The following is a 19,438-nucleotide window of genomic DNA, read 5'->3' on the forward strand; positions in this document are numbered from 1 at the left end:
AGTTTAAGAAGAGTTCACCAGGATTGAGCTTATTCAAGGTTATCTTTATAAACAATAACAGCCTATAGTTTCAAAATCATTTTTCACTTTTAATTCTCAAAATGGCCCTATGACATAGGCATTCTTATTTAACAGATGGAGAAACTGAGGTGTGTCACATATAATGCTCTGTGTTTCTTTCCAATACCTTCTTTCAATTCCATGCTGCACGTCACTCAGACATCTCCTTCAGTGTCTATAAAAATAGTTACTCAAAATTTTGTTCATCGTTCTATGGAGTCTTCTTTATGTTAAGTAAGTACATTTGTTATGTAATTACCCACATGTAAAATGGCATCATTGAAGTTATCACCACATAAAAATTATAATGTTGATTTATCAGTTTGTTAGAAACTATACAGATGTAATTCTCCTGACAAGAATCTATGATAATAAACAGAATTGTGTCACATACTGCAAATCACAAGTACTATGATTTCTTCTGATGCTATAAGATTTTTATACTAAAGACTGGAATTATGCTAGCGTGGACTATTTTACCATTGTACAAGAAATTTTCTAGAATTTTTCTGCACTACACCCGCAATGAGACTGACTGATATTCTTTTACCCCAACAGGGAAACACTGGCCCCTTTGGCAAAGAAGGTATAATAGGCCCAACAGGTAGAACTGTAAGTTTGTTACAATATAGGTCTTCCTTTTCTTTTTCATATTCTTGTTTTTTCTTCTTTAATCCTATTTCTAGAGTAACCCAAAAAAGGATCACCCTGGGTATTTAAGAAGCCAAGGGCAAAAATAGTTGTACATTTTCACCTGCAAGGTGATTTCTGAGAACTTAGAGATTATATGTGTAAAGAAGGTATATGTAGTGAGGTAGACATTTTAAACTGGAGTTGAGAAAGGAAATTAGAACTAAAGCAGGAGAGAAGGGACTGAGCATTAGTATAGAGGTGATCACTAAAGCAATAAAAAGAATTTTTTGAAGGAGAAAGCATAGCAGAAGAAAGGCAGACAGGCAAGATTTGAGGCCTTGTGCCACTCACTAAAAGGAAGGAGATAGTTGGTGGCAACACCAGGTAAGACAGAAAAGCACAAGGTTCAGATAGATGAGTTTCAAGAAAGGAGTAGTTAACAGTGATCTTTAAGAAAATAAATTATAGTGGAAGATATAGTACAAACTTTAGTGAGGAAGGAAGTAGATATAAATATTCAATACCTTTTCTTGAATTCCTGCAGCAAACTTTTGCAGTAGGTATTATTATTTCTATTTAAGACATGGAAAAACAGATTAAGTTTACAGAGATTCACCTAGTTATTCAAGGTAGAACAGCTAGTGAATTACAGAGGTGATGTTTCTTCCTTCAAGATCAGTGCTCTTTCTACCCCATTCAAGCTGTGTCTGGAGAGGAAACGGAGAAAGTTAGTAGATGCCAGTGCCTTTAGAAATTTGAAATTTGACTATGAAATAAAACAGGAAAATAAGACAATGTGTTGGCAAAGAGGTTAGGGGAGAGTTTTACAATACTAACAGTAGTGTAAACATACAGGAGGAAGAACCCAGTAGGTAGGGACAAATTTGGAGAGGAAAGACGTATTCCCTGCAGAGAATCAATATTTTGAATCATTTGGAAATGTTATTGTAGAGAGACACAGAGTCTTAATATATAAAATGAAATGCTTGGGGTATTAACTCATTCTATTTTATTTGATAAATTAGGGAAGAATTTCCTACCAAAACTGCTGAATTTTTTATTTTACAGAATGGAAAGTGTAACTCGACATTTCTCTAGATTCTCAGCATTTACCACTTAGCGCTATGTAGTCTAAATGGGAGATTGTAAATGGGAGAATTCTCAGATTTTGGTGGGTGGTTTTTCAGCCAGCTAAGAAACACATACTGTTGTGATTACTGAATGATTGTTCTCTGTCAAAACTGTGAAATTTTAATTGGTCAAGGAAACTTTAATAAAAAAATGCCTCAATTAAAATATCTTGTTTAAAGATAGTTCTTAAAGGTCTTTATAATATCCAACGTGCACATCAAATTTTTTCTATATTCCATTTTTTTCCATTCTAAGAAGAAACTTTTAAGAAAAGTTCATTGTGAAAGAATAAGCTCTTGAGAATGGCCAAAACTTTGTGGAAAAAAAAATAGTGGTGGAGGATGAAAGACTTGCTTTTCCAAATAAGGAAACATTACTTTAAAGTCATTGTAAATGAAACTATATGGTAATGCAAAGGAATAAACAAATAGATGAATGTAAACAGGCTAGAGTCCAGAATTAGATCTCAGAATATAGGAATTTAATTATAACAAAAGTGATATTAAAAATATAACAAAAATGGTACATCAGGATGATTTGGGCTATAAGTTAATAGGGGCCATGAATCGAACGGCTTTAATAATAAGGAAATTTATATCACATTATAGGAAGGCCAGAAATAGGAAGGGCTTCAGATTTGGTTAATTTAGTGACTCAATCATGTTATCCAAGACCAGGATGTTTCCATGTCTCTACTCTGCCTTCCTGAATGTTAGCTTCTAATTAAACTTATAGCAAGATGACTACAATTTCTCAGCAATTACAACCAGACATAACACCCAAAGTGAAAACTGATATATAGCCCTATCATGGGAAAAAAATAAAGCTTTTTGTAGAAGTCTTCCATTGCATTTTTCCTCATGTCCATTGATCAGCCACATGCCCATTCCTATGCCAGTGACAGGGAAGGGAGATGGAATTATTTTTAGTCCCACTACTGCTGTAAGAAATTGGAACCCTATTTCACCCAACTTCTTATAATCTCTTTTTTAAGACTTTAAAGTATAAAAAAAAATCTAGAAAGTTAAAGTATAGCTTAAGGGTTGGAAAAGACCTTTCATATAAGAAGGGAAATCTGAAAACTATATAAAAGAACAGAATATGTGTTTGCTTGAAAATTTTTAAATTTTGTCTCAAAAAGATTCCATAAACAAAATTAGTATAAGCTGGGAAAAAGTAATTGCAAAAACATGTAATGAGTTCATGTATAAAGAGCTCTTACAAGTTGGTATGAAAAAGATAGAAAATGCAATAGGAAATTGAAGAACAAATCCAAAAAGGTCAATAATTATTTGGAAAGATGCTCTCCTAACTTATAGTCACAGAAATACAAATTAAAGTAATAATAAGATGCTACATATAATCTCTCAGAAGGGGATTAGGGAAAACAGTACTCTTGTTTAATCACTAGTAGAAATGTGAATTACAGGCTTCATGGAAAGATATTTGTTAAAATATAAGTGCATATACCCTTTAACCAGTCAGTTCCACTTGGAGGAATTTGTGCCATAGAAATTAAGCACTCAGTACACTAAGGCAATTTTACAAAGATTTTTTTCACAGTAGTGGCAATATTAGCAAAACTTGAAATCAAATGAAGGTTCCTCTATAGAGGAATGGTTGCATAAACTTTGGCCTAACCATTTCATAGAATATTATGCAAGTAAAAAAAAAAGAATATTATGCAAGTATTAAAAACAATTAGTTATATCTAGTTCACCTGCCTTGTAGTTGCTTATGAAGTATTGTTAAGTGTGAAAAATCTAATGTGTAGAAGAGTATACAATATGGTATCAGTATTATAAAATATGACCAGTCACCTCATCATATATAAATATATTTGTCAATATTTGATTAGAAAAAAAAGTTATTAAATGGTATCTACCAACTTGTTAACACTGGGCTGGAGGTGGAAGAGGGTATAAAAACAAGTTCTATAAAGATATCTTAAAAATTGGTTTTTCAAAGTTAATAACCTGGTTTAAAATGAGTTCAGAACAAGACAGGAAACACAAAAGAAGTAATATAAATGGTGAAATAATGAATCGTACTTTTAGCCTGTAAGATTAACAAAGAATGGTAGTACATGGTATGTATCAGAAGATCTACACTCCCATATATTTCAGGCGTGCATGCAATTTCACAGAAACTTTCTGGAGGACAATTTTATAAAGTATAAAGATATTTATCACTGTTATCATGACAAAATTAGAAATTATCTAAGAGGAAATTCTACAAAAGTATTGTAGTTTATTAAACAATAAATAAGGATTATAATTATCTAGAGGAATGGGGATTAATATAAAAAACATTCATAACATATTGTGAAAGTGTAAATTCAGGTTTTTGAAAAGATGAATGGTATTATCTCATTTAAATAAATAAATAAATACACATATATAATTTCTACAAGAATGAAAACAGAAAATGTTAAGACAGTATGTCCATCTAATTAACAGACTCTACTTTCTCTTCAAGTGTACATGGAAAATCACCAAAATAGACCATATTTTGAACCAAAAAAATTTTTTACTGAACTTAAAAGAACTGAAGTCATATGAAGTATGTCCTCTGGCCATAATGGAATTAAAGTAAAAATCAGTGAACAGGAAAGATAATAAGAAAATCATGAGAGACCGCTAACTCTGGGAAACAAACAAAGGGTTGCAAGGGGAGGTGGGTGGGGGATGGGGTGACTGGGTGACAGGCATTAAGGAGGGCACACAATGAGATGAGAACTGGGTGTTATACTCTATGTTGACACATTGAACTTAAATAAAATAAATTTAAATTTTTTAATTGAAAAAAAATCTCCAAATATGTGAAAATTAAAGCATGTACTTCTAAATAATCCATGGATCAAAGAAGAAATCTCAAGGAAAGTCAGAAAATATTTGGAACTGAATGTTCTGGTATGCAATGTATCAGAGTTTGTGGGATGAAGCTCAGAAGGAGGATTAGAAAGAGACAATGAAAGAAAAGGAGGACATCACCGTGGAAACAAGGTTTTCAAAGGCTGAGGGAAACAAATATTAGAATTTAATCTGATGACATCCCTTCTAAATTGCTCTGTAGTTGATTGTCAGGTCAGCTGCTTTGACTTACCTGAGTGCTTGTTATCCCTGTCTCACTTTGTGCAGAACATGATCAATCAATCAATCATTCTTGTTTGTGTTTTGTGTTGCTCACCTTAGGGAAAGGAACCTAGAATTTATATAAATTTGCTAAAGAAGTCTTGCCAGATAGAAAAAAACAAAAACAGAAGTTATCATGTTTCTGTGTGTAGCCTCAACTACATTTGGTAAATAACCATCAGTAGCACTAAACAAACATTTCTCGTTTTCTTGTAGGGACCCAGAGGTGAAAAAGGCTTTCGAGGTGAAACTGTAAGTTTAAATTTGTGGCTATATTATCACTAGTCACTAGGCAATATAAGTTCCATAAAAGCAAGGACCTTGTTTGTTTTTTTTCACTATATGTCTCTGGTTCTTATAAAAATACTTTATAAAAATAAAATTATAGTTTTCAGGAAGTAGAACTAATCTGTGCATAACATTGTAGTGAAACCTGATAACCCCTAACAGTGTTTAAGAACCTGCCAATCAAATTCTCCCCACACACTGTGTGAAAGGGCATATTTGCCTTGTCGGGCATCAGGCATTTGCTTTGTGAGCCATCTACGCCGGTGCTGGAGTGAGAGCACTGCCAGGTCTCTGGCAAAGGTGGTTGACCCACTGTGTCCAGCCAGTGCCCACCAGGTGCAAAGCAGAAGCAAATCATTTGCTATAAATTGCAACCAATTGCAAACAATTGTGAGAGGATGGACAGAAGGTACAAAGCACATTCGGCCCCTAAATGGCTTATACTGACACTATTTCCTACTTTTCTGGGATTCCAGTTCTTCCAGGTTAAAGAAAATATTTTGTAAAGAGGCCACTTTCCCAAGAGACCCTGCTGAACTTACTAAAGCAGCAGCTTAAACAGAGGGCCAGCATGGAATAAAATAAAGGGGAGGGAAACCAAGTATAGAAGGCAAATAAAAATAAACTTAAAGGTTGCAGAAAAGTCTTGCCTAACAGATAATGAAGTTACATTGGCAGCTGACGTTTTCACTTTTCACTGTAGGGTGTGCTTGGGGCTCAGAACGAGTAAGTTGCAGTTATATTAATTAGCTGAAGAAGGAAAATTAAGTGGCTTCAGATAGCCTAAGAATCCCCAGAGGGCATCAAAATAGATGTTTTTCTTTTTATTTTATTTTTTTTAAGAATGTATTTTTAAGTACTCTCTACACCCAGCATGAGGCTTGAACTCACAATCCTGAGATCAAGCGACACATGATCTACCGACTGAGCCCGCCAGGCGCCCCAAAATAGATGTTTTTAATCTGCAGAAGTGTGACCTTCATATTTTCTCAGCCGACCTACTCTAGCAGGAAGCAAGGATGACTGCACATAGTGAAGTCATATCCCCCAGGAAGAGTGGAAAGGAGAAGTAGAGAGGTTTGGAATTAGCCCATTTTCCAGACTTGTCTGTCTCCATCTGCCTTCCTGACCTATTTTCTCCAACTACCATGGCTGGAACATAAGCTTTTGTCAGCATTAGGAAACCTCAAGTTCCTATGACCACATCACAGGCATTTCCTATGAAAGAAAATTCAGTGGCCCTGATGGATTGCAAATACAGCAGATTATGCCTGAAATTTTAGTTTGTGCTGATAGACATATGGCATCCAGAATAAAGCAGGTGGTGGCACCAGTCAGGCCATCCCTACATGGACAAAAGTAAAGCAGATTCAGAGAAGGCTTTCTCAGATCAGTGGTGTATCTGGGATCCCTGTCCTGGAAAAACCAGTTGAACTAGATGGGATGTTTCAGCCCTGCCAGACTTCTGTCCTCTGATCATCCCTTTCCTTGTTCTCATTGCTGTCTCTTCACTTCCTGGGTTTTGCAACTGTTTTTTCCTGCCCATGCGCTTTGCACTATTCAGGAAGTTGTAATTGAAAGATCATTTGCTCAAGGTAGACTTACTTGCTGACATAGTTTATCCTCAACCCAACTGCCACCTGTGGACAGAATAACTAGTAATCAGGACTTAGTACGATGCCTGGAAAGTGTTCCTTGCTCTCTACTTCGATGTCCTCTTATCAGAGAGGCTTTTCCTGCCTAGCCTATAGAAAACAGCAGTGCTTCCATCTGCCTGCGAGTCCCTATCCTTTCTTAACCTGTTTCCTTATAACCTAAAATACTACATATCTATTTGGGATTTTTGCTTATTATCTCTCTCCTCACTAGATTATGGGCTCTGGAACACAGACATTTTAGCTGTTGTTGTTGTTGGGGTTTTATATATATATATATATATATATATATATACATTTGTGTATATATATACAATATTTAATATATAGTATTTTATATATAGTGTTATTATATATATTATATATATAGTATTATTTAATATATACATATTAAAGATTTTATTTACTTATTTGACAGCGTGCACAAGCAGGCGGAGCCGCAGACAGAGAGAGAGGGAGAAATAGGCTCCCCACAGAGCAGGGAGCTGGATGTGGGACTCGATCCCAGGACCCTGGGAGCCACCCAGACACCCTCATCTGTTGTTGTTTTAAAGCTGTGTCCGCAACACCTAAGATAGTGCCTGTCTTATAGTTGCTGTTCAATAAATATTTAGTAAATTACTGGTGAATGAATTAGAAAACATTTGAGATGTTGGGACATGATAGTTGTCTTTAAACATTTGAAAGGAAGAGAAAGAATCTGTATGAGTGACTCTCGAGGATAAATTTTAAATTTATTTATTGAATTTCTGTGCTTAGCTCCCCGAGAGACAGTGAGCTCCATGAGAGCATGAAGTATATTTGATACTCCCTAATTCCCAGCCTATCACAGGACTCAGCACATAATTAGCACAGAGTAGATACTGTTAAGTAAATGGATGGAATGCTGAGGCTGATTCACTCAACATGATAATGAGCTGTGTAATATAATAAGGAACTGCTTATTTACATAGGGGCTCCACACAGGGCTTGATCTCAGGACCCTGATATCACAGCCTGAACCGAAACCACAGTCACTCAACCGACTGTGCCACCCAGAGGCCCCAGTAAGGAACTACTTTAAAACAATATAGTTTTACAAAATAATGCCTGTCAATAGAAGCCTAATGACTATCTTTCTGAGTTACGGGACTCATAGTCCTGCACTGAACAGGGAACTAGAATTCATACCTTTAAAGTCCCTTCCAGCTCTAAGAGTTTATGATTCTACATAAAAGAAAAATAAGTAGATTCCCCCATAAAAGAACAAAGAAAGGCACAGAACATAAAGAAAAGTTCTTTAAAGTAGAGGCTAGTCAAGTCCGATTTCTATTTTGAATCCATGCACTTCTCTCATTCTTCATCACTGACATTGTTGTCCACATCGCCATGATGTCTCCCCTGGACTCCTGACTTCTTTGTCTTCTTTCCACTTTTCCCCTCTACAATCCATTCTCTACATAGCAATCGACTGATGCCATTAAAGCATAAACCACATTATATCACTCACCTCTTTAAAACCTTCCTATGACTCCTTCTTGCAGAGAATGAAATCTAAACTCTCTACTTCAATCTACTAGGCCCTATAAGAGGGGCCCAGTTTGCCCCTCTAGACTCATGATGTACACCTTTCCCCTTGCCACCATGCTGACTTTCTTTCTTTTCTTTGGAACATGCCTCCCTTTTACCTAGAAAATTCTTTCATCTACTCCTCACAAGGCTGGTTTTTAATCTCATTTTTCAGGTCTCTGCTCAACTATCATCTTTGAGAAGCCTTGCATGATCATGTAGTCATATTATTCCTGGTTATTCTCTTTCACAATATCCTGTTTTGTTTTCTTCATAGTAGTCAGCAGTATTTTAAATTATTTTTCTGTCTCCTCTGCTAGAATATAAACTCCATGAGAGCAGGGAACTTTGATACACTGGTTATCAGTATCCAGAAAAGAACCTACCACATATTACCTACATAGTAGGTAATATTTGAGAAATGAGTTAATAAATAAATGAATACTGCTCCCTAAAATTAAAAGCTAACAGCTATTTTCAATTCTGGCTGGTAAAGCAGCATTTTCTGAGTTAACATACTTATTAGTCTTTTGCTCTGTGGATTACTATAGTTCTTTTCATAAATGACGTGCAAACTCCCAATCTCCAAGGTGGGGAGGGGGCAAAGTGGTATTTAATATATGCAATAAAACTCACTTTTGAAAAAAGGATTAACTGGCACATTCAAACTTACTGGTTTGTTCTGGTTTTTATTGTTGAAAAACTGGTACTAAATTCTTTTTATCACTGCTTTCCCTTTGATTCCACTGTGATTTAAGGAACTTTTTAAAAATGATCTTTTAATTCCTAGAAATCATCTGCAATTAATTTCATAAAATGTACAATTAAATCATGCTCTGCTTTCATCCTATGGAAAAGTTTAGTAACATTTCTGATACTCTCATTAGGACTTCCTCAGTATATTCTGTATGTTTGTTTTCTTTAAGGGACTGGTTTAAATAATTGACTACCTAGAGACTTCTAGTTAACTATTATGTTTCCAAATATAATACTCTCAAAGGGCTCAGCCTCAAATAATACCAGTACATGGGGCACTTTTGTGGGTTTTTTTTTTTTTTAAGATTTTATTTATTTATTCATGAGAGACACAGAGAGAGAGAGAGAGGCAGAAACACAGGCAGAGGGAGAAGCAGGCTCCATGCAGGGAGCCCGACGTGGGACTCAATCCCGGGTCTCCAGGATCAGGCCCTGGGCTGAAGGCGGGCCTAAACTGCTGAGCCCCCCGGGGCACTTTTGAAATGAACTTTTATTAGCCAAGATCTGTTGTATTGAGACAAATCTGATATTTCACTCTTCATACAAACCTCAGAAATACAAGAATCTATCAAGTGAGCTTTATAAATCTTATTTTTAAATCTTCCATGAAGCTGGCATAATAATTTATAAAGCTATGCCATTCTTACCAATTTATAAAGCTATGCCATTTTACACCAAGACCAAATTATGATTCAGTGCCTTAAAAAAAAGGTTACAGCTCATTATACAATATATGAAAAGTATCCCCTTTAAAAGAAATTTGGGTTTCTTGGCTAGGAGGCTTTATATCTTCTACAATATAACATTATAAACTCTAGTGCTGGTCCTAAATAGGTCCTCTCCACTGCTGAGAAAGTTGTTTCTGTATTGCCATATATGAAAGAATGCCTTTTTCCCTTTTATTCCCTATTTGCTCCATATCTGCCTACCTATGGACTATTTTAGAAATAAGTCCCTGGACTCATATATACCCTAAACTAAGCCAGAGTTCTAAGACACCCTAAGAAGACTTCCTAGCATAGAATGTAGAACTCTCTTCACCTGCTTCAAAACTATCATGTTAATGGCAGACCAATCTCAAAAAGTTAAAAAGTCCATGAGACACCAATTTTAGAGCATGATTAATTTATGAAGTAAATAATGCAGAAATTATTACCAGAAATAATAGATAGAATTAGTAAAAAAAAAAAAAAAGAAAAAGAAAAAAGAAAAATTAACTCATAACAAAAATAATTTCCTAGTGTCAATCATCTGAAAAGGATTTTTTAAAAATATTTTATTTATTTATTCATGAGAGACACAGAGAGAGAGAGGCAGAGACACAGGCAGAGGGAGAAGCAGGCTCCATGCAGGGAGCCCGATGTGGGACTCGATCCTGGGACTCCAGGATCACGCCCTGGGTCGAAAGCAGGTACTAAACCACTGAGCCACCCAGGCATCCCTGAAAAGGATTTTGATAAAATGTCATAACTTGAAATATATTGCTTAAAGCCACAGAAGTAGAAAAAATAGAGACTCATCTCAGCATTTGAATTTTTAGGTTAGCTGCCTCATTTTTATAGCATATTATTTAATGAAAATCAAGTGTTGAAGAATACAATTGACATTTTTTCACATATTACCTCTAAGTTCACATGTTTCAGTTTTTTATTAGAATTGTCTTATTTGCCTCCAATTTGAAAGTGAGGAAGATGCATTAAAAGGAAAAGCTAAGTTATAGGGAAATATGTCCTAAATATTAACAAATTAAGAATTTAAAGCATATGTATATGATTCTTTTTAAAATTCATATAGCATAATTCTTTAAAATAAAAAATTAGTAAACTTTTAATTCAAGTACATACTTCCTTACATTCATGCACACTTCAAATTTAAAATTTCCAATTTGTAGACATGTGGTCACTTTCTTTCTTCAAATACAAAATATGAAGAAGAAAATTGATAAAATCTTTGAAAATCACAATTTAAAGTGAATTTTAGAGATTTATCTTCACCAAACCTTGTTACAATTGAGATATCTGAGATCCAAATATGTGGCAACAATTCAAGAACATACAGTTAATTGGATACAGAGATAAAACCAGAGGGATCCCTGGGTGGCACAGTGGTTTGGCGCCTGCCTTTGGCCCAGGACCTTTGGCCCAGGGCGCGATCCTGGAGACCCGGGATCGAGTCCCACATCGGGCTCCCGGTGCATGGAGCCTGCTTCTCCCTCTGCCTGTGTCTCTGCCTCTCTCTCTCTCTCTCTCTCTCTGTGACTATCATAAATAAATAAAAATTAAAAAAAAAAAATAACAGAGCCCAGGTCTCCCAATTCCCACACCACTGTACTTTTTTATTTATTATAGTAGTTCTCAGAAAATAAGCTTCAGGAGCCACTTGGGTAAGAAGATGATGATAGATAGATAGATAGATAGATAGATAGATAGATAGATGATAGATAGATAGATAGATAGATAGATAGATAGATAGATAGATGATAGATCACTCTCACCTAAATTAAGAATAGCTCAGCCATTTATTTGGCAGATTCCACGAGTACATTCCCAATTTGTAGTTATTCTCTGTGCCTTATTATTCACTGAATCTATCCTAATCACGTTACTTCTAATAAACCTTATTTAATGTTACTAAATTCCCAATTAAACCCTCTAGATCAGTGACTCTCAACCAGGAATCATCCCCCCTCCCTAACACACACACACACACCCCCCACAGAAGACATTTGGCAATATGTGGAGATATATTTGGTTGTCACAACTAGGGAAAAGGGAGAGTTGCTAGTTGCGCCTAGTGAGTAGAGACTAATGATGCTGCTAAACATCCTACAATGCAAGCTTCTCAATTTACAAATGAGAATAAGGAAGCTCTCTATATCTAAGCCAGCATAAAGTAAAGATTATGAAACTAAGTCAAGATTGCATTTACATAAAGGCAAAGTCTAACATACTCAGGTTCAAGAACATGAACTTATGAGTATTTTTTCAGAGTAAGAAAAAAATGTTACCTTTGGAGGATCAAATGTAAATTCTGGAACTAAATGGAAAGACAGTCTAGTTCCAATGGTAGTGCTTTGACTATGGCCAAATAATCACCATAACCATTCACAGTATTTACCATTTACATTATTCCCTTTAGGAAACTAACATAGACAATCATAATTTTATTATAGACTTCTTTTATTATAAACTGCTTTAGTTTATAGTATCTAGAGAGAGAGAATCACTTTTCTTATTAGTGAGCTAAAGGAATAGAAAAGAACTAATAAGTGTTATGTTGTTGAATAATATTTTGTTTTACTTGGCTAATTGCCGCATTCTATGTAGTTGTTTTCTTGGGGCTGTCTTGCCCTGTCTTGTTTGGTTGCAAGTATGTCATTTGATCATATTTGTGATGACCTGACTTGTTTTAAGTAACAAGCTAAAAAGAAATCAATAAAATGAGCAATAGAAAGTTTCTTCTTTCTATGATAAATCCCTCTTTCAAAATCAAAGATAAACGTTTTGTCCTGAACCACCAGTGAGACTTTGCAAATGTCAGAAATATGCTAAGTGGGGTGAATGTCAACTGTTTATTTTTACAATGTTGTTCCAGATTGGAGGAACTTACATAGCCAAATTCATTCTGAGCCTCTCCATATTTAAAAGCTATCTCCAGGGACACCTGGGTGGCTCGGTGGTTGAGTGTCTGCCTTGGCTCAGGGCATGATCCTCGGTTCAGAGATCAAGTCCCACATCAGGCTCCCTGCGAGGAGTCTGCTTCTCCCTCTGCCTATGTCTCTGCCTCTCTCTCTGTCTCTCTCATGAATAAGTAAAATCTTTTAAAAAATTAAAATAATAAAATAATAAAAGCTATCTCCAACATGACATTTCCATAATTTATCTTGCATTTTTTGAGGTAGAAATTTTGTACATTCTTTACTTTAAATTGTAATCACAAGCCATGCAAACTAAGAAATGTCCAGCAGGCATGGTACTGGAGTACACTATCCTTTTTTAAGTTGCTGTTGCTTTCTCTAATATCCCCAGGATATTTAGAATCAACAGCTCTGGCAGTACTTAATATAAGTCAAGCCTAATGGCGCCTGGGTGGCTCAGTCAGTTAAGCATCTGCCTTCGGCTCAGGTCATGATCTCAGGGTCCTGGGACCGAGCTCCACATCAGGCTCCCTGCTCAGCAGGGACTCTGCTTCTCCCTCTCCCTTTCTGATCTCTCTCATTCTCACTCTCTCTCAAATAAATAAAAATAATTTTAAAGATCAATATTATTCAAATCTCAACTGAAGATAAATTGTGTTCTATCATCTTTTAACCATAATCTGACTGTCATCTCAGATTTGACTCAATGTCATCTTACCATTCGGTTGACCATCAAGTAAGTGAAATTTTGAGTAGACATTCTATTTTTTTTAAGATTGTATTTATTTATTTGAGAGAGAGAGTGTGTGTGCACAGCAGGGGGAAGGGCAGAGGGAAAGAGAGAAGCAGACTCCCTCCTGAGCAGGGAGCCCAACATGGGGCTCAATCCCAGAACCCTGAAATCATGACCTGATCAGAAGTCAGATGCTTAACTGACTGAGCCACTCAGGTGCCTCTAGAGCAGACATTCTTAACAATGATTACTATTGTTTCATTTTGAGAAATGTCAACGTAACTTTTCACATTTTACTAATGTATTTTTAACTATTCTAATTTCTAAATTAATACTAATTAATTCTGACATTATTCATTCATTCAATAACAATTTTAAAACACCTGCTACAGAGTAGACACTATTCTTGTTCCAGAAAATGGAAAGGTGACTAAGACACTCTTAAGGGTTCCTAGGGATTTTCCACTGTGTTATGTACTAGGGAATGCAGAGGCAATTAGTGGAGCAGGAGGGAGGTGGCCGGGGAGGGGTAAGCAAGGTGAGTATAATGTTTTAAAGGCTGTACTGGATGAGGAACTAGAGTTAAACAGAGAGAGAAGGTAAGGAGGAGCATTCCTGGTCAAGGAAATAGCACATGTAAGAGAACACATGTGTGAAAGAACTTTTTAAAAATTCAGAAACCTACAAGTAATTAGTTATAGATGAAACGTAGGATGTGTCAGGGAGAGTAAATACAGGTGAGGCCCAGATCTTGAAGACGAGGCAGGGTGTACATTAAGAACGTATACTTTTATATTCAGCTGACTTAGATTTTAATCCTAGCTCTAACCTGTATTTGCTGGTTGCCATTTTCTTAACTCTAAAATGGAAAGAAAGCACACAACATGGTATACAGTTCTCACAAAGTGAGCACACAATGTGGCATGTAATAAGTTCTCAATAAATGGTAGCTATCACTGTTATGAAGTTCATAACTTATGCTCTAGATGAAAAATAGCCATTGAATAGTGTAAAACTAAATTATAACCTGATTAGATTTCCATTTATAAGTAGAATGTAGTTAGCATAGTAAAGAGAATAAAGTCAGGATGTCAGATTAGGAGTCCAGGCAAAATGTGATGTCTCTGCTAGGGTTCTTATAACAAATTGCCATAGACTGGATGGCTTAAACAACAAACATTATCCAGATTAAGGTAATGGCAGGTTCAATGTCAGGTGAGGGTCCTCTTCCTTGTTTGCAGACAGCATTACAGGATATGCTGTATCCTCATATGGTAGAAAGAGAGATGATATCTCTTTTGCCTCTTCTTAGAAGGTCACCACATTCATAAGGGCCCACATGATCAGATTACCTCACCTCCAAATGCCATCACATTGGAGATTAGGGCTTTCATATGTGAGTTTTGGGGGGACACAAACATTCAATCTATAGTATACGATTAATACTAAACTAAGGCAGTTGCTATGAAAGACTGAAAAATAGTATTTTGGAGAGATTTGGAGGTCAGTTCAGGAGTAGTAGATAGCTAAATTATAGGTAGATGTTGAAGGAGAAGGAGGTGTCTAAGAACACTAAAGTTTTCATCTTTGCTGATAAAGTGGATGGTAAATAGAAATAACAGGAAAAACATACTTAGGCAGTAATAACATTTTTAAATGTTAAATGTTATGTTTATAATTGTTTATTAAAATGAAAACATTCAGTTTCTATTAATATCAATAGAACATGAAAGTAAATACCCAGCTTGTTCACGAATGTGTGTGATAGTTGAATGCGCAAAGAGCAAATAACTTCAAAATACTAAAACAGTTTTGACTCTTATGACCTGCTGCACACGAAAGGCTGAATCTTAGTTGTCTTGTTTCTATCAAACCAAAAGCATAAGATATACATATTGTGCTTTGTCTCCATTTCTTCTAGGGGCCTCAAGGGCCAAGAGGTCAACCAGGGCCTCCAGTGAGTTTATTTACATTTATATCTGCTTACTGTTGATGTTTATATGCTTGCCTGGTTTGATATCTCTACTGAAAAATTCTTTTTAAAATTTGTTATATTATAGGGTCCACCTGGAGCACCAGGCCCAAGGGTAAGTTTTCCTGGTTTTGTTTACTTTATCTTAGTATATTACATTAACACTTTTTAAAGCTTATTCTAGCTCCCTATTAAAAGTGTTTCTCCTCCCTACCTCTATCCTTTTTGCTAATCTGATACAGAGTCTTCCCAGCTATAATAACAAAATCTAAGCCTAAACTTCTTGTCTCTAAAATGGGGATGATCTCATACTTTCTTGGGTGGATTTGAGTTTTGTTTTTTTTTTTTTTAAGATTTATTTATTTATTTGAGAAAGGTGGGGGAGGGGCAGAGGGAGATAGAAAATCTCAAGCAGACTTCCCACTGAGTAGGGAGCCCAATAGGGGGCTCAATTCCATGACCTTGAGATCGTGACCTGAGCCAAAAATCAAGTGTTGGAGGCTTAACTGACTGAGCCATCCAGGTGCCCCTTGAGTTTTAAATAAGTAAAGCACACGGCACAATGCCTGACACAGTAAGTGCTCATAAATACTAACTCCCTCCATTTCTTCCCACTTCAACTTCTGGCTCTCCTTTTTTAAATGTTTCTTTTCAGGGACACTTGGGTGACTCAGTGGTCTGCTCAGGTAGTGATCCCAGGGTCCTGGGATCAAGTCCCTTATCGGGCTCCCTGCAGGGATCCTGCTTCTCCCTCTGCCTATGTCTCTGTCTCTCTCTGTGTGTCTCTCATGAATAAATAAATAAAATCCTTAAAATAAATAAATGGGTGGCTCAGCGGTTTAGCACTGCCTTCAGCCCAGGGCCTGATCCTGGGGACCCGGGATTGAGTCCCACGTTGGGCTCCCTGCATGGAGCCTGCTTCTCCCTCTGCCTTCTGTGTCTCTGCCTCTCTCTCTCTCTCTCTCTCTCTCTCTCTCTCTCTCATTAATAAATGAATAAGAATAAATAAATACATAAATAAATTAATAATAAATAAATAAATAAATGTATGTTTTCCTTTTCTACCAACCAGTAATCCACCTTTTAGGTGTAACATGAATCCTTTTCAGTTGCCAGTGGCTGTGGAAGGCCTCAGACTTACTATTTGCTTGTTATCTGTAACAGCCCAGAGCTTGCTACCCTTATCTTTGAAACAATGCTTCCGTTGCCTCATTATCAACTGTTATCCCCTGGCTTCTCAAGTTCCAAGTTTGATTTCCCACATGCTTTGCATTCCCTCTCATACTTAATAATCTATTTGTCTTCCTGCTTCCTGTAAGAGGTCTCCTTCCATCCCCAACCTTCTTCACCCATGCCCCACCCCTACAGCAGCCTGGTCAAATACAATGGTCCTTGTTTAGATCTCCTGTTGGCCACATTATCCCAAACAATGTCTAGTCCTATGCCTTCTAGCCTTACTTATTTCCACTTGCTGCTCTAGTGTCATTTGGATCTCTGACAGTTCTAGTTGGTGGATCACTGTGGTCTATTCTCAGCAGGCTAGAAACTCTTCATTCCTTTCAGCTTTTCACCAGGGCAAAGAGTAACTTTCAAGCAAGATGCCACAGGAAGATTATCCCCTTGGAAACAGGAGATTCGTGCTCTATGATTTAAAAAAATTACCCCCCCCCCTTTCTGGCTATCAAACTAGGAGATTGAAACCTTCCCTGGCATGAACATCAATGGGAATGCCTTTCTTTAATCTTCAATTATTCTCTACTTCCATTCTTCCTCCCCCTCCACCCTCACCCACCCCCACACCTGGATCTCCACAAAGCACGGGTTACAAATACCTTCATCAGTTTTCTTCTCATTTTACAATGACTTTGACATAACTGCCTTCCTAAGAAAGAATAAGTCCTAAAAAATCACTCGCAGACTAGAGGTGATTAGTGAAAATTTTCACATTGAAATACCAGATTTTGTGGCACCATAGCCCTTCTCACTTAGAAAATGTTTGCATGTGTTCCTATACAGCCAAAATGAAGTAATACGAGAGTTTTTTGCTCTGAACAAAATGTGGATAAGAATATATACTTTGAGGAATTATTAGGATTAAATAAGAAAATATATGTGCTTGTCGCATTGTAGATACTTAATAAATGTTAGTTTCTTTATCTCTTCTTTCTTTCCTTTTTGTCTTCCTTCTTCTTGGCCAATATGAAACCTGGTTTTTTTAGTATTATCTTTCCAGGATTTGCACAGTCCATTGTAGCAAAGTGGCAGTTTAACCCTGAGAAGATGACTTCTAGAGCAGAAATCTAAGTGTCAATGAGAAAACACCTACATAATTCTTTCTAAGGTCAACATACGATCATATCTTCTTTGAAACTCTTCTTAATTTCTTCTCATCACACTGTAAGGTAGAACTGATCACCTCCCCTTGTTATTGATAATCATTTTCATGCCAAGTCTGTTTTTATTATGAGATTGTGAACTCTCTGAAGGTGGAAACCATTATTTAATTTCTTTTCCATTCAAGCCCTTAATAGGTGTCTGTTGAGTGAACAAAAAGCAAGTTCATCTCTTGGAAAATTTCAGTGAGAATCCTCCAAGATAGAATATTTCACTTGGAGGGAAATAATGTCTAGAATTGAAGAGTATCATAGAATTAGAGATAGACAATCTCTTTGTAGTTTATTTAGCAATTATTTGGGACTTGACTTGTGACTCATTAGTGGTTTCTTAAGACCAGTTTAGTGAGTCTTATTCATAATTCTTTTGAAATGAAATGAAATAGAAAAAAATGTGGGGAGTAACTGCTTACTGGGTACAAGGTTTCTTTTAGAGGTGATGGGAGTGCTCCAAAATTAAATAGTGCTGATGGCTACATGACATAGTGAATTACTAAAAGCAACTGAATTGTGCACTTTAAAAATGATTAAAATGGTGGATTTTATGTTATGTGAATTTTACTTCAATAAAAAAGAAAAAAAAAATCAGTATATCAGGCCTAGTAAGAATATTGTAAAACTATTCAATTAAATGACTGTATTTTTGTATGAACCTTATCATGAAGTAAAAATATATTTCTTACTATGGGCCAAAATAAGTTTGAAAACCTCAACTCTAGTTTAATTTCCTCTTTTTAAGACCTAGAAGTAAAGTAACTTGCCCAAGTTCCTAAGAATAGCTAAACAGAAGTGTTTCTGGATAAGGTATATATATTGATGGTGCTTTTGAGTTTGAGGATATTATCACAGTGATGGCCAGCCATCAGTGCACATGGTAAAATATTTAGAAACTAACAAATCTACAATAGAATGCCAAAGTTAACCAAAAATGATTGGTGGGGTAAAAGGAAGAACAAGATGAGTATGTGTGTTGGAGTGGGGGTGGAAACAGTAATCACTAAAAATAATTGGGAAAAGAATTGTGAAGATTTCATTCCCCCAAGGTATAATGAATCCTAGTTCCCCTCATAGTGCCAACAATCTGATTACTTCTTATTCTCTATATTTCTATTTTATGTGCATGTTTTTGTGAACTTTAAGTGATTTTCATGTGAGAACGTGTTCTCTCTAACAAAAACACATTGAGGGAGCTACTGCTTTTGGATTCCATCCCTGTACCTAATGGGAGTTTTACACTCAGATGTGGGCACTTAGATGTTGCTGAATAACTTCCCCAGCAAATCCTTTTAATATGTGCCAGGCATGAGTTAGGCTTTAGGATTACCCTGGGAATTATGCAGATATGTGTATTCCCAAGAACATTTATGGGTGACCAAGTATTATGACATTTCTTTTCTTTCCAGTGCCTGTAGGGAGGGGGTAAAAAAGCCTTTTTTATTGAGTTGACATTTAAAATTGCTAGTACCTTACTATGCATTAAGTCACATATTCTACTCTA

At 36.2% G+C, this 19,438-nt stretch overlaps 1 protein-coding gene across 7 annotated transcripts in view; it reads left to right on the plus strand.

The window, feature by feature from the left end:
- COL24A1 (collagen type XXIV alpha 1 chain) overlaps nt 1–19,438 on the plus strand; it is a 388,183-nt gene that overhangs the window by 347,627 nt on the left and 21,118 nt on the right. For 6 of the 7 annotated variants that reach the window (XM_041750763.1, XM_041750767.1, XM_041750766.1 and 3 more), the window contains 4 exons: nt 619–672; nt 5,175–5,210; nt 15,497–15,532; nt 15,636–15,662. In XM_041750763.1, the coding sequence (XP_041606697.1) occupies nt 619–672; nt 5,175–5,210; nt 15,497–15,532; nt 15,636–15,662 (153 nt within the window). Of the gene's footprint in view, nt 1–219; nt 295–618; nt 673–5,174; nt 5,211–15,496; nt 15,533–15,635; nt 15,663–19,438 lie in introns of those variants that run through there. The other variant, XR_005987020.1, reaches the window with a different exon arrangement.

Source organism: Vulpes lagopus, chromosome 3 (genome assembly GCF_018345385.1).
Source record: "Vulpes lagopus strain Blue_001 chromosome 3, ASM1834538v1, whole genome shotgun sequence".
NCBI classification, from domain to species: domain Eukaryota; kingdom Metazoa; phylum Chordata; class Mammalia; order Carnivora; family Canidae; genus Vulpes; species Vulpes lagopus.